Source organism: Hyla sarda, chromosome 7 (assembly GCF_029499605.1).
Source record: "Hyla sarda isolate aHylSar1 chromosome 7, aHylSar1.hap1, whole genome shotgun sequence".
Lineage (NCBI taxonomy): Eukaryota > Metazoa > Chordata > Amphibia > Anura > Hylidae > Hyla > Hyla sarda.
In genome coordinates, this window is record NC_079195.1 from 26,404,694 (window position 1) to 26,423,840 (window position 19,147).

General features: G+C 39.0%; 1 protein-coding gene across 6 annotated transcripts in view; it reads right to left on the minus strand.

The window, feature by feature from the left end:
• Positions 1-19,147, minus strand: part of LOC130283381 (alpha-2-macroglobulin-like protein 1) — a 174,365-nt gene that overhangs the window by 121,305 nt on the left and 33,913 nt on the right. For 3 of the 6 annotated variants that reach the window (XM_056532786.1, XM_056532788.1, XM_056532787.1), the window contains 2 exons: positions 8,236-8,345; positions 4,229-4,393 (listed from right to left, as the gene is read on the minus strand). In XM_056532786.1, the coding sequence (XP_056388761.1) occupies positions 4,229-4,393; positions 8,236-8,345 (275 nt within the window). Of the gene's footprint in view, positions 1-4,228; positions 4,394-8,235; positions 8,346-15,111; positions 15,227-19,147 lie in introns of all 6 variants that reach the window. The other 3 variants (XM_056532790.1, XM_056532789.1, XM_056532784.1) reach the window with 2 other exon arrangements.

Below are 19,147 nucleotides of genomic sequence, written 5' to 3' on the forward strand. Positions count from 1 at the left end.
TCAATGGGGAGGGTGCAGCTGTGCTTAGGTAGAAGATGGCTAGAAAGGTGGAGGAGTGTTTAAACTAGGGACTGGGGGGAGGGAACCTAAAACTTAGAGGGGGAAGATTGTGTAGATATAGAGGGGGGACTTATTAATGTATCTGGGGGTGGAGTGGAGGGAGGGGTTAGAATAGTTAATAGGGATAGGCTTCATAGGAAGAAAAAACATACACCATTAAATTGCATGTTGACTAATGCCAGAAGTCTGTCCAATAAAGCTGGAACTGGAACTGGAGTTGATAAGGAGGAGAATTATGACATAGTGGGTATAACAGAGACTTAGTTGGACGATAGCTGTGACTGGGTGTCCACATACAGGGTTATAGTCTATTCATGAAGGATCGGACAAAACGAGTAGGAATTTGTCTTTATGTAAATTCCAGTCTGAAGGCCGCACTGCGGGAGGATACATGGGATGGAAACGATAATGTTGAGTCATTATGGGTAGAAATATATGGAGATAAAAATAAAAAAAATTCTGATAGGGGTTTGCTATAAGCCACCAAATATAATGGAAGAGCATAGCTTTTCATCCTCCTTTCATTGATGCAAAGTCTTTCATTTACGTATTACATCTGGTAAAACTGAGCGAGAAAAAACACACAGTGGAGGTGTTGCAGGGTCTGTTCACACGTACGCAGATTTGATCCGCAGGATTTGATGCATAGGATTTTCTGTTGCAGATTTCTATGTAAACTAAATGACTGAGCACAGGTTCTAATCAGCAGTTACAAATCCTGCACGTGAAATCTGCGCAGGATCCTGTATGTGTGAATGCAACCGCAGAAGGAATTTCACACATCTACTCAAAATCTTAGATTAAGAAAATGTGGTCACCAATAATACAACATTGGCCCTGATTTACTAAAGTCCAACTGATTTTTTTTCTCGGTTTATGTGCCTATATTTTTGTCACACCATCCGTGCGACTAATTCTGCACCCAAATTTTACACTGCACAACCTACACTTTTGAAAGCAGGCAGAGTGTTTTTTTTATTACAAGGAAATGGGCGTGGTTAACCAAAAAATGGGCGTGTTTCCGACAAAAAGCAGAAATTACTGGGAGTACTTCCAAAAGCACTCCTGAAAAAGTGAGTTTGGCTCACAGAATAACCGACAGCCAAGAGGATGTGTAAAAACTACCAAAAGTGATTGATTTTGGCAAAGGCACAGCTTAGCGTGGTGGGGAGAGCTTAAACTATTTTTTTTTACCTTTTTTTTCACTATTTTACAGTTCTACACAAGGATTTTTAGAATATGCAATGCATTTTAAACTTTAAAATATGCCTTTAATTGTATATATACGTATATATAATATTTATATACACACACATATATATATATATATATATATATATATATACATTTTTTTTTTTTTTTTGGGGGGGGGTTGTTTTTTTTTTTGGTTCAGCACATGCTATTGATGATTTGTATTCTGTACCCATGATTTATAGTTTTTTTCTTTTAACAAGTAGTATGTGCAACACATTTTTCCGTGCTACACAAAAAAAACTGAAAATGAACCGATACGTGCTTCCAGAAAAAGAGGAGTGAAATCTAAAACACTCCAGAAAGAACACTCTGATTTTAGTGAATCAGGGCAATTGTGGCTGCGCTGTGTCTAGGTTATTTTAGCAGTCTCAGTGATGTGCTGGCTATGTGCAGAAAAATTTGCGTTAGGTTTAGCCTTTCTTATGCTTTTTAATATACCCTCCTAGACCTACAGTGCCAAAATAGTCTTCCTCCACACCATCTCATTTGCGACATTCCAACAAGGTGGAACTCAACATTACACATGTTAGACCGCCTATACCAGCAGTGCAAAGTAGTGACAGACTACCTATAGCAGTAGACAGACAGTTTTTGGGGTCAGTGTGACTTTAAGCTAAGGCATTGGCATTTAATCAGAAACACCTGTCACATGCTCGGGCCTTTCAAAGAGGCAACACGATTTGTCAGCAAGGACAACAGTGGAATTAGTGATGTTATGCCACTGATATTCCTTCTGGAGGAAACGTTCTAGGTGATGACTGAGCAAGAAGGGATGGTAGAAGGGTTACATTTGGCTGGCAGCAGTATAAATGTTCTTCTTGAGGGGAAGTTGAATAAGGAGGATGAAGAAGTTGGACATGAGGAGGAGGATTTGAAGATTAAATCTGTCAAAGGGATAAGGGACAAGGAACCTACACAAGGTGACAGTGATGATGATGAAAACATTTAGGGGATCAACCTTAGCAGTATGGTATGAAGGCAGCACAAGTCCGGGCCTTGGCAAAGCTGACAACAATGGCGAGGTGTATGCTTTCTTGCTTGTGCAGTGACAAGCGTATTATGCGCTAGAAGGAAAGAGATGAGTAATGGATAGCCATACCCTAAGGCTATGTTCACACTTCTGGAATGTCCGCATGGAAAATCTCTGTGTGGACAATCCGGAGAGTTCAGGTGCCTGCATGACATGACGGCACTAGGACCGTATGGGGGTGTGCCATCTCATAGACGGCTATGCATTCCATGCGGTGTCCGCGCAAAGAATGAACAGGTTAGTTCCAGCCGTGTGCACAGTGCAACAGACTTTAGTTGAAATCAACGGGACTCTGCTACTCCTAAATCTCCGCCTGGAAATTCCGGACGTGTGAGCATGCCCTTAAACCCTCAATATACAGCCAAATTGGAAAAAAAAAAGTTTTTAACTTCCTGGAAAGGAGGGTAAATTGGATTTTTATAGGGTAAAGCTATGTAGCCAGCTTAACACAGCTTTCAAGTACCAAATACCTGCCGAACAGGGGTTGTCTCTCCACTCAATACTCCACTCCCTCTGCCAGCATTACCCCTGCAAAAAACAAGAGCAGTAGCAACAACATCTTCATGTTGGAGAACATGATATAGAAGTTTTTAGATCCAGTATTCCAACTTGACATGAATCATTACCAAGGGATGTACACCATACACCACCACTTGAACAACCAAGTTGACACATACCTAAGCTGTGCTTTTTTTCTAACAGACATCATGAGCTCAAACTCCATGGAATTCTGGGTCACCAGATTATATTATTGGCCAGAACTTGCCCAGTTTGCCATGGGTGTTCTGTCTTGTGCACCCATCAGTGTAGCATCAGAGAGAGAGTGTTCAGCGAGGCTGATGGTGTTGTCGGCCCTAAGCAAACAAGATTGTCTGCCAGCAATGTGAAAAAGCTCACTTTCGTTGAAGTGAATCAGACATGGATCATTGAGGAATATAAAACTCTTGTGCCAGATACCATAGATAGTAGCACCACCTCCCCTGCTGTCCGCAGGCTACAACTTCCCCAAGTCCACTACAGCCTGTTGTCTGCTGGCTACAACTACCACCAGTCAATCAAGCTTGCTGCTGCTACTTCCAGCCAGGCCTACATATACACAACCCATGTTTTCCAAACAAGGGGATCATTTTTTTGCCTTTTTATACAAAAGCTATTTCTTTTTCACTATTTTGGGACACCAATACTGTTGCAACTTTTGTAACGCTTGAAAAAAAAACATTGTGTCTTCCAATACCTCCGTGTGCATTTCAACATCAGCAGGCATCTGCTAACAAAAATGGACACTTTATGCACCTTTATTTTTGGTGTTAAAAAGCATACAAAATCTACTAGTGCAGTGTGTTTCTAAACAAGCTGTTAGTTACCATGTGTTCCTGCATGTTGCCGTAACTTTTACATTTACTTAGCTTTAAAATCTCTTTTAAACTACTTGAATACATTCCGAGGTGTAATACAGAACTTTAGAGCTCTTAGGCAGTGTTGTTATACACTATACATGTGATTTAAGGCTTGCATTGCCGATTCGTGGAGAACCTGATCTTCGCGAATCAAACTTACAACTCTCTCCATTACCATATCTAAACTCTCTATTAAAGTTTCTCCACAGGAAGTTTCAGAAACAGGTTCTAGGTTTTGCTTCCATGTGAGTGAAATCACATCATGCCCCCTTCATTCATGTCTATGGGAGTGGTGTGACGCCTAATACATAGGCGAGTTTGAGCATTTTTAAGAAATGCTGTTTCTTCTCTCTTTTCTCTATGTTCTTTTTATTAATTTAATGTCTGAGCTAGAGCGGACCATATGGACATAGTCGTGATCTGATTGTTATATATGTCTAATGGATAAAGAAAAAAAAAGACATATGAAGACATCAGGGTCTCTTACCGATATTGTGACTTGCCCGTTCCATTGTGATGTGTCCAGAATGAAGCGTGCTCGCCCCGTTTCATTAGTTTTTCCATCTACTTTGACCGTGCTGCTACCAAATGTTAAGCCCAGAGAAACCTTAATATTCTGGAGTGGGGCCCCGTCCTGACCCTTCATTACCAGCTAAAATAGAAGAAATATATATCACTTAAGGGTAATAGTGATAGAAAACACAGAGTGGCTATTAATAGTATGTTCTCAGATTGGGTTAACATTAGGGCCCTAATCTCTTTTGTTTATTTACTATGTAGAGGAATCATCAACAAAAATTTTTTATTTTTGCACATTTTACTAAACAATGTAAAGTAGTAACACAATAGAGGACAGTGCACTGTTACAATGGGATATGAAGAAGTTGGGGCTAAGAATGGCCAAATAAAGTTTAGGGCAATGTTCATGAGAGAGATAAAGGTGCTGAAGTCACACCGGAAAACACAGGTGGACATTCCGCACATTTGCCTGTTCCTCTGGCACTAGGACCACTGGGAAAGCCTTGTCTTTGTAAAAAATGATCCCATATTTAAAAAATAAATAAATAAATATATATATATATATATATATATATATAAATAAGCATAGAAAAAATGCAGGCAGCACACCACGACTTGTGTCAAAAGGAGTGAATTTATTCCATGATGTAAAAGAGACTACGTTTCTCCAGCCTCACGCTGGCTTTCTCAAGTGCGTGAGGCTGGAGAAACTTAGTCTCTTTTACATCATGGAATAAATTCACTCCTTTTGACACAAGTCGTGGTGTGCTGCCTGCATTTTTTCTATGGATTGGAGAACCAGTGGGCCAAGGTTCAGAACATGCGTGCACCCCAGCTCCTTTTTTGCATTTTCTTGGATGTGCTGTTTCTATTGAACTTTTTTTAAAATATAAATAAGCAAACATATTTGGTATTGCTGCGTGCAGAAATGTCTAATTTATTAAAAGATAATGTTAATGATCTCATTAAGTGAACAGTGTAAACAGAAAAAAATACCAACATTTATTGTCACATCACATTCCAGAAAAAAAAGAAATAAAAAATGATCAAAAAGTCACATATAGACAAATGCGGTAATGGTAGAAACTACAAAGCCCTCGTACAGTGTATATGGATTTTGTTTTTTAAGTTATAATTTTTTGTTTCACTAATTTCTATAGAATTTTTTTTCTAGTAGAACAACAATAAGAAAGCATGCCAACATAGGTATTGTTTTAATCGCATTGACCCACAGTGTAAAGAGAACATGTTTTACCATATAGAACACTGTGTAAAAACACAAAAAAAACTTTCATTGTATATTTTATGGGAAAATAAAAAGTGTCATTACAAAGAACAATTGGTCGTACAAAAAAAAGCCCTTATATGGGTCTGTGAATGGAAAAATATGAGGGCCTCTTTTTGCGCCACCAATTGTACTTTGTAATGACATCACTCATTTTACTACAAAATCTAAGGTAAAACAGTAAAAATAAAAAAATGTCATCTTGCTAATTTGTGGGGCTTCCCTTTCTATGCAGTGCACTTTTCAGTAAAAATGACATATTATCTTTATTCTGTAGGTCCATACGATTATATAGGTTTTGTTTATTTTACTTCTTTAAAAAAATTATAACTTTTTGTACAAAAATTAGTATACTTAAAATTGTCCTCTTTTGACCCTATATAGCTCTTATTTTTCATTATACAGGGACATATGAGAGCTCATTTTTTGTGCAGTGATCTGTGTTTTTATTGATACTGTTTGTTTTTATGGAACTTTTTTCTATATAACTGTTTATTTCTGAAAAACATGTTTACAATTTTTCAAAGAGAATACAACAAGGAGAAAAATAAATAGAACAGAAGGAGACCTGTGGTATACATACCTGGAATTGACAAGCATTAGTAAGATGAAAGCGTGTAGATAGGACAAGTATACATCTTAACAAACAAGCAAATTGTGCAGACTCAAGATAGTGTCTTTTGCTGAGACAGCGATAACGTTCCCATGATAAAGCACAATCATTGCATTAGGTAGTAAGGTTCTAAATCTGCTTAAATATACTAAATTCTAAAGAAACATGTCTGTCTTAAATGGGCACTGTCAGATCCAACAACTTTTTATATGTTGTTAATAATGAATATTAAAGACCTTTGATAATATGGTTGTTTACAGTTTTTTGAATATTTAATAAAGAAAATGGTCCCTAAAAATCCCACCACTAGGGGTCCCCATACCTACTGGGACACTAACCAGTCCTGCAGCAGCATCAGCTTGTCCATGAGTCGTGGACAAGAGATGACTCATGGACAAGGCTGCATGAGCAGAGGCACCAATCACCTCCCACCACCATAAGGGAGGGACACTCCCCCTCCCATCGCACACCAATCACATCCTACCACCACAAGGGAGGGGCACACCCCCTCCCATCACACTTCAATCACCTCCTACCACCACAAGGGAGGGACATGCCCCCTCCCATTACACACCAATCACCTCCTACCACCACAAGGGAGGGACACGCCCCCTCCCATCACACATCAATCCCCTCCCTCCACCACAAGGGAGGGACACGCCCCATCCCATCACACTTCAATCACCTCCTACCACCACAAGGGAGGGACATGCCCCCTCCCATCACACATCAATCCCCTCCCTCCACCACAAAGGAGGGACACGTCCCCCTTCCCCTGAGAGGATTTATAACACTATGAGCTAATGAGAATAGGTATTTTTATAATAATATAGATGTTAGAGTCTTAAAAATTACATCTACATGGTCAGGTGTAGGTCTTTTTTATTTATTTTTCAGGTGATCTGAAAAGTACGCTTTAAGCTGGGAGGTTTAGTATATAGGCTTCGTAACGATGTCTAAGAAGGCCGGCTAAGGTGGTCTATAGACAAAATTTAGGAGAATTCCTCTTTCTATAAAGATACATGTTGGCCTCAGCTATCAAGCACTGTAAATGATTGACCCTCTAGGGTATATGGGTAATCCTAAGTCTTAACATAGAACAAGTATGGAGAACGGTATAAACAAGGAAAAGGTAGAAGGATAGTGGAGAGAATTGGACAGAATAGAGCACGGGCCCCCGCAGCCCCATTTCCAATCAAATCCTCCCCAAGGACTATGGTGTAACCAGATTTTCGTTGAGCAAGTCCCACAGTTGCCATTGATGGGACTTTTTTAACCACTTTTTATTCATTTTTTTCTGGTATATGAAGTGACCAAAGAGGCACAATTTAGGATTTTTTCTTTTATGTGTACCATTGACCGTGTAGTTTAATTAAAGTTATATTTTAAAAGATCGGACATTTACTAACACGGCCATACCACATATGTTCATGTTTGTTTTTTTCTTGGGAAAAGGGGTGTGATGCAAACTTTTATTAGGGGAGGGGTTTATTCACATTTATTAACTTTTTTTTTTTTTTTCTACACTTTTTCTAGTCCCCATAGGGTACTATTATGCAAACCAGACTGTACAAGACGGTGGAATGGATCTATATAGGAGATCTATGGCCATGTCATTAGGGTAAGTATACAGAGAGGCCAGGGAGGAACAAAACACTGGCACTGGACAGAGTTGAGGTGAGTATGCAAAGGATATCTTATCCCCTATACAAAGGATAGGGGATAAGATGTCTGATCACAGGGCTCCCAGCGGCAGGTTTAGGAGAGAAAAACGCTGGGTTTGGAAAGCTGTGGTCTTGATGTCACGCCCCGCCCCCTCGTGACATCACACCATGCCCCCTCCATTCATGTCTATGGGAGGGGGACGGGACAGCCACCACGCCCCCTCCCATAGACATGAATGGAGGGGGCATGGCGTGACGTCATGACCTAGGCCTCCCAAACCAAGCGTTCTGAACAAAATGTTCAGAACACCAGGTGTCTGCACAGAGATCGCGGGAGTTCCCTTTGGATATGGAATAAGATTTCTAGAAACAGAGTACCCCTTTAAGTTTTGGGTAATTGAATTATTCCTCACCGTTATACCGTATGTGAATCTAGGTTTGTAAAAGGAATCCATTTCTTCAAAAGTTAGAGTTCCTACTGTATATAAAATATTAACATTTTTGAAGGCTGATAACTTGACACCTACAAAAAGAAGAGCAGATTCTGGATTAGTGTTCGGCAGGTGACATGAGATGGAGCATAAACTTAGAGATAAGTGATGTAATAACCAGAAATTGGCTTAAAATAAAATAAATATTGAAGTTAATCAGTCTCTAATCCTTTATATCATCATGTACAGTATATAAAAGCAGTATTATAATAGTTATATTCTTGTATATAGAATCAGTATTATAGTAGTTATATTCTTGTATACAGGAGCAGTATTATAGTAGTTATATTCTTGTATACAGGAGCAGTATTATAGTAGTTATATTCTTGTATATAGAATCAGTATTATAGTAGTTATATTCTTGTATACAGGAGCAGTATTATAGTAGTTCTATTCTTGTATATAGGAGCAGTATTATAGTAGTTCTATTCTTGTATATAGGAGGCAGTATTATAGTAGTTATATCCTTGTCTATAGGAGCAGTATTATAGTAGTTATATTCTTGTATATAGGAGCAGTATTATAGTAGTTATATTCTTGTATATAGGAGCAGTATTATAGTGGTTATATTCTTGTATATAGGAGGCGGTATTATAGTAGTTATATTCTTGTATATAGGAACATTGTTATAGTAGTTATATTCGTGTACATAGGAGCAGTATTATAGTAGTTATATTCTTTTACATAGGAGCAGTAATATAGTAGTTATATTCTTGTATATAGAAGCAGTATTATAGTAGTTATATTCTTGTATATGGGAGCAGTATTATAGTAGTTATATTCTTGTATATGGGAGCAGTATTATAGTAGTTATATTCTTGTATAAAGGAGGCAATATTATAGTAGTTATATTCTTGTATATAGGAGGCAGTATTATAGTAGTTATATTCTTGTATATAGGAGCAGTATTATAGTAGTTATATTCTTGTACATAGGAGCAGTATTATAGTAGTTATATTCTTGTACATAGGAGCAGTATTTTAGTAGTTATATTCTTGTATATAGGAGGCAGTATTATAGTAGTTATATTTTTGTACATGGGGGCAGTATTATAATAATTATATTCTTGTACATAGGAACAGTATTATAGAAGTTATATTCTTGTACATAGGACCAGTATGATAGTAGTTATATTCTTGTACATATAAGCAGTATTGTAGAAGTTATATAAAAATAGTAGACAACGAAGTGGCACTGCTGGTGGATCTAATACTAGTGTAGATAATAGACAGATGTGGAAGGAGGCACTTTATCTTAAATGCTATACCAGGGGGTCCAGATTATATGCATAGATGCAGAACATAATATGTAATAATAGAATGTAGACAAATTGCACTAACCCTCTGTAGTTGCAGTGAAAAAAGAAGAATTTTATTAAGACATGTACTAAGGAATAGCAGGCATTAGATGTGGGGGAGTCCTGGAGCAAACAACTAGTTTTGTGCTGGAAGGCGCTTCCTCTGGCTTGTGAACAATGTCTGGGAGGAAGGGGTAGGATTTAATCTCAGCATTGAATGACGTAACCAATACATGCTAAGTAGGCTGCAATACACATACAAGCTTGGCAGAAAGTTATTTCACAATAATAACAAGCAGGAAAAAGAGGGAAAAAAATTGGAAAAGCATTAGAATAGAGAAAAAATGAGTGAAAGAAAAAGAAAGAAAGAATGGGGATTTTTAAAATAATCACAAAAAGAAAAAAAGGGGAAAAAAATAAAGAAAGTCATAGAAACAAGCTCAGATCTTGTCGGTCCTTGAGACCCAATCTGTCCATAGCTCTGGTGCGCATAATCCATTTTTCTTCACAACGGAAGAGCGTTTTATGACGGTTGATTCCTGGTGAGTACTCTTTTATTCTTTGAATACCGTGGAAAATTAGAGTCTCTGCACTCACTCCATGTGTGGATCTGATGTGCACGATTAGTCGGGCGCATCCATGCCCTGTGTGAATAGACCTCTGATGTTTCCGGAATCTTACTATCAGTGATCTTATGGTAGAGCCAATATAGAATCTTATACAGGGGCAGACGACGGCATACACCACCGATTCAGTTCGGCAACATATAAAGTCTTTGACTACTTTATCAATTCCTCCAAGCTGATAATTCTTGCCTCGAGAAAAAAATCTACAATGCGGGCAGTTACCTCACCTGTGATTACCTGCTGGGCTAGCTGTTAATAGCCAGTTTTTTCCTTCTTCTTTTTTAGAGTTGGGGGGAAGGGTGCTACGTACCAATAAATTGCTTACACGTTAACTTTTTCTAAAAGACACCATAGGTTTCTCCACTCTTGCAGCTTTAAAAAAATAAATAAAAAATAGGTAATTTTCAATAGTAAACCAGTTATCCTTTATGACTTGTTTTACCGTGTCTGCCATGATATTGCATTGAAAAGAGAAAATAAAACGAGGACCGTTTCTACTTCCGATTTTTCTTTTTTTTGTTTCTTTTTTTATATTTTTTTGTGATCAGATCATGTAGGGAATTTTTTTTTGCTTTTTCTAAGGCTATATGCAGTTCGTTCATGGGATAGCCTCTCTTGCAAAAACGCTGCACAAGGCCGTTAGCTTGGAAGTCGGTGTCTTTTTTATTTATTTTTCTGAGTCTTAAAAATTGGCTGTAGGGAAGAGCTTGTTTTATTGTGTTTGGATGAAAGCTATCGTAGTGTAACAGATTACTAGAGGCGGTAGGTTTGCGGTATCCCTTTGTGAAAAATTCCATGGATGTGTTATTTATTTTCTTAGTAAATTTCATATTCATGTTGTTATAACTAATATAGTCCATGAAATCATCAACATTTTTTGCCGTGCTATTCCAGATAATTAGAATCTTGTCCACATATCGATAATATTGGACTATGTGTGCAGAGAATGGACTCCCCCACGTCTAATGCCTGCTATTCCTTTGTACATGTCCTTGGAATAAAATTCTCCTTTTTTCACTGCAACTACAGAGGGTGAGTGTGATTTGCCTACATTCTATTATTACATATTATATTTGTTATATGCTTGTATATAGGAGAAGTATTATAGTAGTTATATTCTTGTACATAGGAGCAGTATTATAGTAGTTATATTCTTGTACATAGGAGCAGTATTATAGTAGTTATATTCTTGTATACAGGAGCAGTATTATAGTAATTATATTCTTGTATATAGAAGGCAGTATTATACTAGTTATATTCTTGTACATAGGAGCAGTATTATAGTAGTTATATTCTTGTATATAGGGGGCAGTATTATAGTAGTTATATTCTTGTATATAGGAGCAGTATTATAGTAGTTATATTCTTGTATATAGGGGTCAGTATTATAGTAGTTATATTCTTGTATATAGGAGCAGTATTATAGTAGTTATATTCTTGTATATAGGAGCAGTATTATAGTCGTTATATTCTTGTATATAGTAGCAGTATTATAGTAGTTATATTCTTGTATATAGGAGCAGTATTATAGTAGTTATATTCTTGTATATAGCAGCAGTATTATAGTAGTTATATTCTTGTATATAGGAGCAGTATTATAGTAGTTATATTCTTGTATATAGGAGCAGTATTATAGTAGTTATTTCAAACATTTTCCAAAAAAAATGGAGAAAAAAATAGTGGCATTACAATCCATCATTAAAGATCAAAAAAGGACAAGTTTATTAGAGACTGACAAGATTATGAGTCCGAAAAAGTTTTTCCCGTAGGTGGTCCGAAAAAACAATGCCCGAGACGACCCAGAGGCGGGCAAGTCAGACGAAAAACAACTGATTATTGTACCACCGAGTCTGATTCGAGTGGGAATGAGGATTCGAATAGTAAGTCTAAAAAAGATGATAGTGAAAAACAAAAAATTTCAAAAGAAAATCAAGGTAAAAAAGACCAAGAAACCGCATCTAACAGTAAAAAGATGGACTCTAATAATAAAAAAACAAGTGGCCCTTTAGGCGGAAAACACGAAGGGGACCTAGAAGGAAAGGGAGAGGAGGACCCGGGTCGTCCCAAAAGGAGTGTTCAGAGGAACAAAAAAGTGTCCTGGAACAAGTAGAAGACGTCTGTTCAGTCATCAATCTCACGGACATAACACTCGACCAGGACACTATATCTCTGTTGAGCAGAGGACTCAACTACTGTATTACGGAGGACTTCATCATAGTGGACATTGAAGTAGATTTATTCAAGTCTATCAGAAAATTAAATCTGAAAAAAATATTTGCTAATAAAAACATAGCCACCAGTCCACTAGAGGGTGAGATCCCAGCAGTAGTTGGCCCTCTTGGGTTCAGCGTCTTAAAAGACGCTACAACCAGCGAGCTCGAATGTCGTGACCACTTGATTGATTTGTAGGATACGGCCGAGGACCCCTGTGTCACTATTGAATTGTCATTTGAGGACTTTAAGGGTGAGCAATATTGACCTTTTCATAATAATGTTCTTCGAGAGGTGAAGTCTCTTTTCTACAAAAAAGACCCCTGTAATTTGAGCCTAGGTGAGAGAAGATCGCTAGACTGTCTTAGAAAAAGAAATGACATTGTCATAAAAAAAGCCGACAAAGGCGGCAACGTGGTAGTTATGACCACAGAATATTATGTTAAAGAAGCCTTAAGACAGCTAGGCAATTCTCTCATCTACGTCAAATTACAGACTAATCCTGTCCCTAAGATCAGAGAGAAACTACAGGGTCTACTTAGAAAAGCAGTAGAAAACAATATAATTTCTAAAAAACGAGCTGAGAAATTGATTCCTTTTTTTCCTTCTAGCCCGCGATGGTACTTCCTGCCGAAGGTACATAAGACCTTGGTAGCCCCCCCCCCCCCCCCGGAGACCTATTGTCTCGGGGAGGGGCTCAGTCACAGAGCCAGTGTCCAAATATTTGGAATGGCTACTGCGACCCCTTCTGCAGGAAGTGCCATCGCTGGTAAAGGATACCAACCAATTTCTTTTGTTTTTACAGGATTTAGTTTGGTCAGACAACATGCTGTTAGCCTCCATTGACATACAGAATCTATATACTAGCATTCCACAAGATAAAGGGGTGGAGTGTATTAGGGAAATTTTGTTACACTCCGGAAAATCTGAAAAAGTGATTCAATTTATTTGTGAGTCCTTGGCATTCGTATTAAAGAATAATGCATTCCTGTTCGATGAAGTGTGGTACAGACAGATCGGGGGTGTGACTATGGGCACCCCCGTGGCCTGCACATTTTCAAATCTGTACGTTGCTTCAATTGAGGAAAAATATGTGTTTACGGCCTCCAATCCCTTCCTGAAGTTCGTCCTGTGCTATCTCAGGTTCGTTGATGACGTGTTCATCGCCTGGGATGGCACAGCGACGAACTTCAGGGATTTTGTAGAATTCCTTAATGAAAAAAACCATATGAATCTTAAATTCACTTACAAAGTTGATGCTAAAAAAATGGAATTCCTAGATGTTCTTATCGAAGCAGAAGGAGAACTCCGCACATCAGGTTATAGAAAGCCCACAGCCTCTAATTCTCTGCTTCAGTTATCAAGCTATCCTCAACACACAAAAAACGCTTTACCTTGTGGACAATTTTTGCTATTGAGACGCATTAATGACACATATGAGAAGTTTCTTGTCCAGGCTGAAGAACTGAAGCAGAGACTATTGGCTCAGGGCTATCCTGTACTTATTATCAATACAGCTCTAAAGAGAGCCTTAGTACAGGATAGGAATAACCTACTTGCAGCTTATAAGAGTAGAAAAACTAAGAAAGAAGAAAAAACTAAAGAAAAATCTTCTGATAATTTAGTACCTAGGTTTTCCTTTTCTTTCAAATTTAGTCCCCTTGAAAAAATCATAAAAAGAGCAGTACACAATAACTGGTCCTTGATAAAAAGTGACACTGAACTAGGTAAACTTGTACACGATAGACCTCTTATCACGTTCAAGCGTTGTAAAAATCTCAGGGACGTAGTCACTAGTAGCAACTTCTGTTCCAACCCTAAAACTACCGACTGGCTCTCAAGATCTGGCCCCACAGGGAATCACAAGTGTGGTACATGTATCTGGTGTCCCAATATGAAAATTGGTAAGAGTACCCAAATTGGTGGAGAAATCATACATGTCAACACCTTGATCACTTGTAGAACCCAGTGGGTTGTGTATGCGATGATCTGTTCATGTGGAAGGTTTTATATCGGGAGCACAAAACGCACCTTAAACACAAGATTCAGGGAACATGTGTACTCAGTAAAAACAAAAAAAGGTGCACCCGCTTTATCGAACACATGAACAGTGAGCATAAAGGCATCTGTAATGATCTACTCTTTCAGGGACTTGAGGTTGTCCGCAGCAAAGAAAATTCAGACAAAAGAAAGCTTCTATTACAAACAGAAGCCAAATGGATTATTAAACTAAATGCTGCCGGCAGCCTGGGTCTTAATGAAAGAGTGGACTACAGTGTCTTTTTGTAATACATATTCCTATATTATAGGTTTGTTAAAACCTTAGTGTTTTTCTTTTCTTTCAGTTTTTTCTTTTTTCTATATATATTTTTAGAAAATTTTTTTTTGTCATTTTTGTACTTTTTTACATCTTTTTATATTTGTGATATCTGGAAAGAAAAAAGAAAAAAATCTTTGATACTTGCAGAGAGTCCTATACATTATGTGTTGTTATTTAATTCAATGTTTTTAAATGTTCTTGTTAGCACACACCTGTTCCGTGTGCGTCACCCGGGGAGGTGTGCTCTTAAGGGTGATGCATTACGGAACAGGTAGGGTCTGAAGAAGCGTGATACGCATGCGCAACAGCTGTCACCCAGCTTTTCACTGATGAGCTAGTCCTACCTACAAGCGTCCGTGCTCCATGTCTCTGCACCGTTGAAATAAAGAAAATTGCACCGTATCCTGGTGAGTGACGTCCCTCTTTTTCTTCTTTGCATATATTATAGTAGTTATATTCCTGTATATAGGAGCAGTATTATAGTAGTTCTATTCTTGTATATAGGAGAAGTATTATAGTAGTTATATTCTTGTATATAGGAGCAGTATTATAGTAGTTATATTCTTGTATATAGGAGCAGTATTATAGTAATTATAATCTTGTATATAGCAGCAGTATTATAGTAGTTATATTCTTGTATATAGGAGCAGTATTATAGTAGTTAAATTCTTGTATATAAGAGCAGTATTATAGTAGTTATATTCTTGTATATAGGAGCAGTATTATAGTAGTTATATTCTTGTATATAGTAGGCAGTAATACAGTAGTTATATTCTTGTATATAGGAGCAGTACTATAGTATTTATATTCTTGTATATAGGAGCAGTATTATAGTAGTTATATTCTTGTATATAGCAGCAGTATTATAGTAGTTATATTCTTGTATATAGGAGCAGTATTATAGTAGTTATATTCTTGTATATAGGAGCAGTATTATAATAGTTATATTCTTGTATATAGGAACAGTATTGTAGTAGTTATATTCTTGTATATAGGAACAGTATTATAGTAGTTATATTCTTGTATATAGGAGGCAGTAATATAGTAGTTATATTATTGTATATAGGAGCAGTATTATAGTAGTTATATTCTTGTATATAGGAGCAGTATTATAGTAATTATATTCTTGTATATAGGAGCAGTATTATAGTGAAAATTGTATACTTACCGTAATTTTGCTTTCTTCGAGACAGAAGGCAGCACAGAAGGGATATTCCCGGCCTCTTTTATTCCCAATAGGACCGCCCACCTAAAAAAAAAAAACTCAAACATGCATCAGCCAATGGTACGTGGACATACCTTACATATCACTTGCACACCTGTACACGCTTGTGTTAATAACTAGACACTTTTCTGATTTGCAATAATACATTTATTGGGTGGGTATATATGTGCTGCCTTCTGTCTCGAAGAAAGCAAAATTACGGTAAGTATACAATTTTCACTTTCTTCTACGACATCCGGCAGCACAGAAGGGATGTTCGCTAGCAGACAACATAAACTGGGAGGGTTTAATCTTGTAACACCGCAAACAAAACCCCAGAACTGAAGGCTGGACCTGGATGTCAAGCCTGTAGTGATTGATGAAGGTGGAGGACGTCGACCAGGAAGCAGCGTTGCAGATGTCGACCAGCGGCACTTGTGCTCTCTCCGCCCATGAAGTTACAGTATCCCTCGTGGAGTGTGCCCTTAAAGGAAAAGGGGGATCCAAACCTTCTGACTTGTAGGCTTCCATTATAGTGGTCTTAATCCACCTGGCCAAGGTGTCTTTAACCGCCTTCCTAACTTTCCTCGGACCGGCAAACTGGACGAAGAGATTCTCCTCCTGACGAAAATTCTCCACTCTGTTCAGATAACATAACAGAACTCTTTTGACATCGAGCGACTGAAGATTATCTTCATCCTCAGCAGGGGAAAAAACTGGCAAAAAAATTTCCCTGTTTATGTTTGCATCTGACGACACTTTAGGCACGAAGGAGGGTACGGTTCTGAGTAGTACCCCCTGTGGAGTGAATTTAGTGTATGGAGACTTGGAAGATAAGGCTTGCAGTTCTCCCAGGCGTTTTGCAGAGGTGACAGCAACATGAAACAGAGCTTTGCAGGAAACCCATTTAATATCTGCTTCTTGAATTGGCTCAAACGGAGGCTGAGTAAGCTTCTTTAGCACATGAGCAAGATCCCAAGAAGCAACTGGGTTCTTTACAGTTGGTCTAAGATTCTTAAGAGCTTTGAAGAACCTAGCGATAAGTGGCTGATTGGCAAATCTTCCATCAGTGAAGGCATTTATGGCTGTCACATGCACACGTAGTGTATTTGGTTTTAACCCTTTTAAGAATCCATCTTGCAAGAACTGGAGGATGATTGGTAAAGAGATCTCAGGGTCTCCTTTTTCTACCTTCCAAGACAGAAATTTTCTCCACAATTTAGAATAAAGCAGGTTTGTAGAAGGTCTGCGAGCAGACAGCAGTGTCTCAATTATCTCTTCTGATAAGCCTCTGTTTCTAAACTTCTGCCTCTCAAATTTCATACTGTTAAATGGAGGCGATCGAGATGTGGATGGAAAAGGTCTCTCTGGAGCAGTAGATCCTGATGGAGAGACAACTTCCAGAAATTCCCGCCGGACAGGCGGAGCAGAAGTGGGAACCAATCCCTGCGAGGCCAGAAGGGAGCTATGAGCAGAACGGATGGTTTGTCCAGCAGTATCTTGTTCAGCACTCGACTCAACAGGGGAACTGGTGGAAAGAGGTAGATGTACAACCCCTTCCAGCTCATTGTGAGAGCATCTAGGTGATCTGGATGATCCCGGCTGTAAAGGGAACAGAATTTTCGAAGCTTCCTGTTTTCTCTGGTGGCCATCATGTCCCACTGGGGACAGCCCCACTTGCTGATGATCTGAGAAAAATACTTCGGATTCAATTCCCACTCGTTGGGGTCCAGGACTTGTCTGCTCAGAAAATCGTCCTGAAGATTTGATTCTCCTCTTATGTGGACTGCAGACAGGGTATAGAGATGCTCCTCGGCCCAGGTCATTAACATTCTGCACTCGTTTTGCAAAGCTGGAGACCTTGTGCCTCCTTGCTTCCGTAGATAGTAGACTGACACAGAGTTGTCTGACTGTATCAGCACTGGATGATTCTTGAGCAAGGGTGTGAAGTGCATGACTGCTAACCTGATGGCTCTCAGCTCTTTCAGATTGGAAGAGAAACATTGTTCTTTTGGAGACCACTGTTGTTGGACCCAACGGCCGTTGTAGTGGGCTCCCCAGCCCTTCTTGGAGGCGTCTGTCGTGATGATGCACGACTCCACCAACCTGAAACTGTTGCCCCGAGACAAGTTCTCTTTCTTTAGCCACCATCGAACCATTAGACGAGTGTGGTTTGATAGGCACACCGGTGCTGAAAGATGATTCGGACAGCGATCCCAAGTTGCTAGAATCTCTGCTTGAAGCTCTCTTATATGCGCTTTCGCCCAAGGCACAGCTTCTATGGCCGATGTCATGAGGCCCAAGACTTTCATGGCTGACCTGACAGTGACCGTCGGTGTCTGGATCAAATAGGTCACCTGCTGGATAATAGTGGTCTGTTTCTCTAGAGGTAGAAAAACCTTCTGGCTGACGGAATCTAGAATGAGACCGAGAAAACGCTTCTGTCTTGCTGGCACCAGATCTGACTTTGCTTCGTTCAGTATAAAACCGCACTCTTGAAGAAGGCTGAGAGTAGTCTGGAGCTGACTGGCTATTAGATCTTGAGAAGCTGCAATCAGTAGCCAGTCGTCCAAATAGGGTATGATTTGGATCTGCTGAAGTCTGAGAGCTGCAACAATCGCGATCGCCACTTTGGTGAATACCCTCGGAGAAGATGACAGGCCGAAGGGTAGAGCGCGGAACTGAAAGTGTTGCACTTCTCCTTGCTGGACGACCGCGACTCTTAGAAACCTTCTTGAATGCACATTTATGGGGACGTGCAGATATGCGTCCATAAGGTCGAGTGAAACCATCCAGTCGTCTTTCTGCAAGATATTTGTGGCAGACTTTACAGTGTCCATGCGGAACCTTTCTTTCTTTAAAAAGCGATTTAGGAATCTCAAATCGATTATTAGCCTCCACTTTCCGCCTGGCTTGGGGACTGAGAAAACTGGCGAGTAAACCCCCTGACCGCGCTGATCTAGAGGAACGGGTTCTAAGGCGTTCTTCTTTATGAAGTCTTGAAGGAGAGACTCTACTACTGTACTGGCTCTGTTTACCAGAAACCTCTCTGGTGGGGGAGAAAGAAAATTTAGACTGTACCCTATTGAGACAATTTCTAGGATCCAGCTGTCCATGGTGATCTTCTGTCACGCTTGCTGAAATCTGAGCAGCCTGCCTCCAACTGTGTCGTCTGA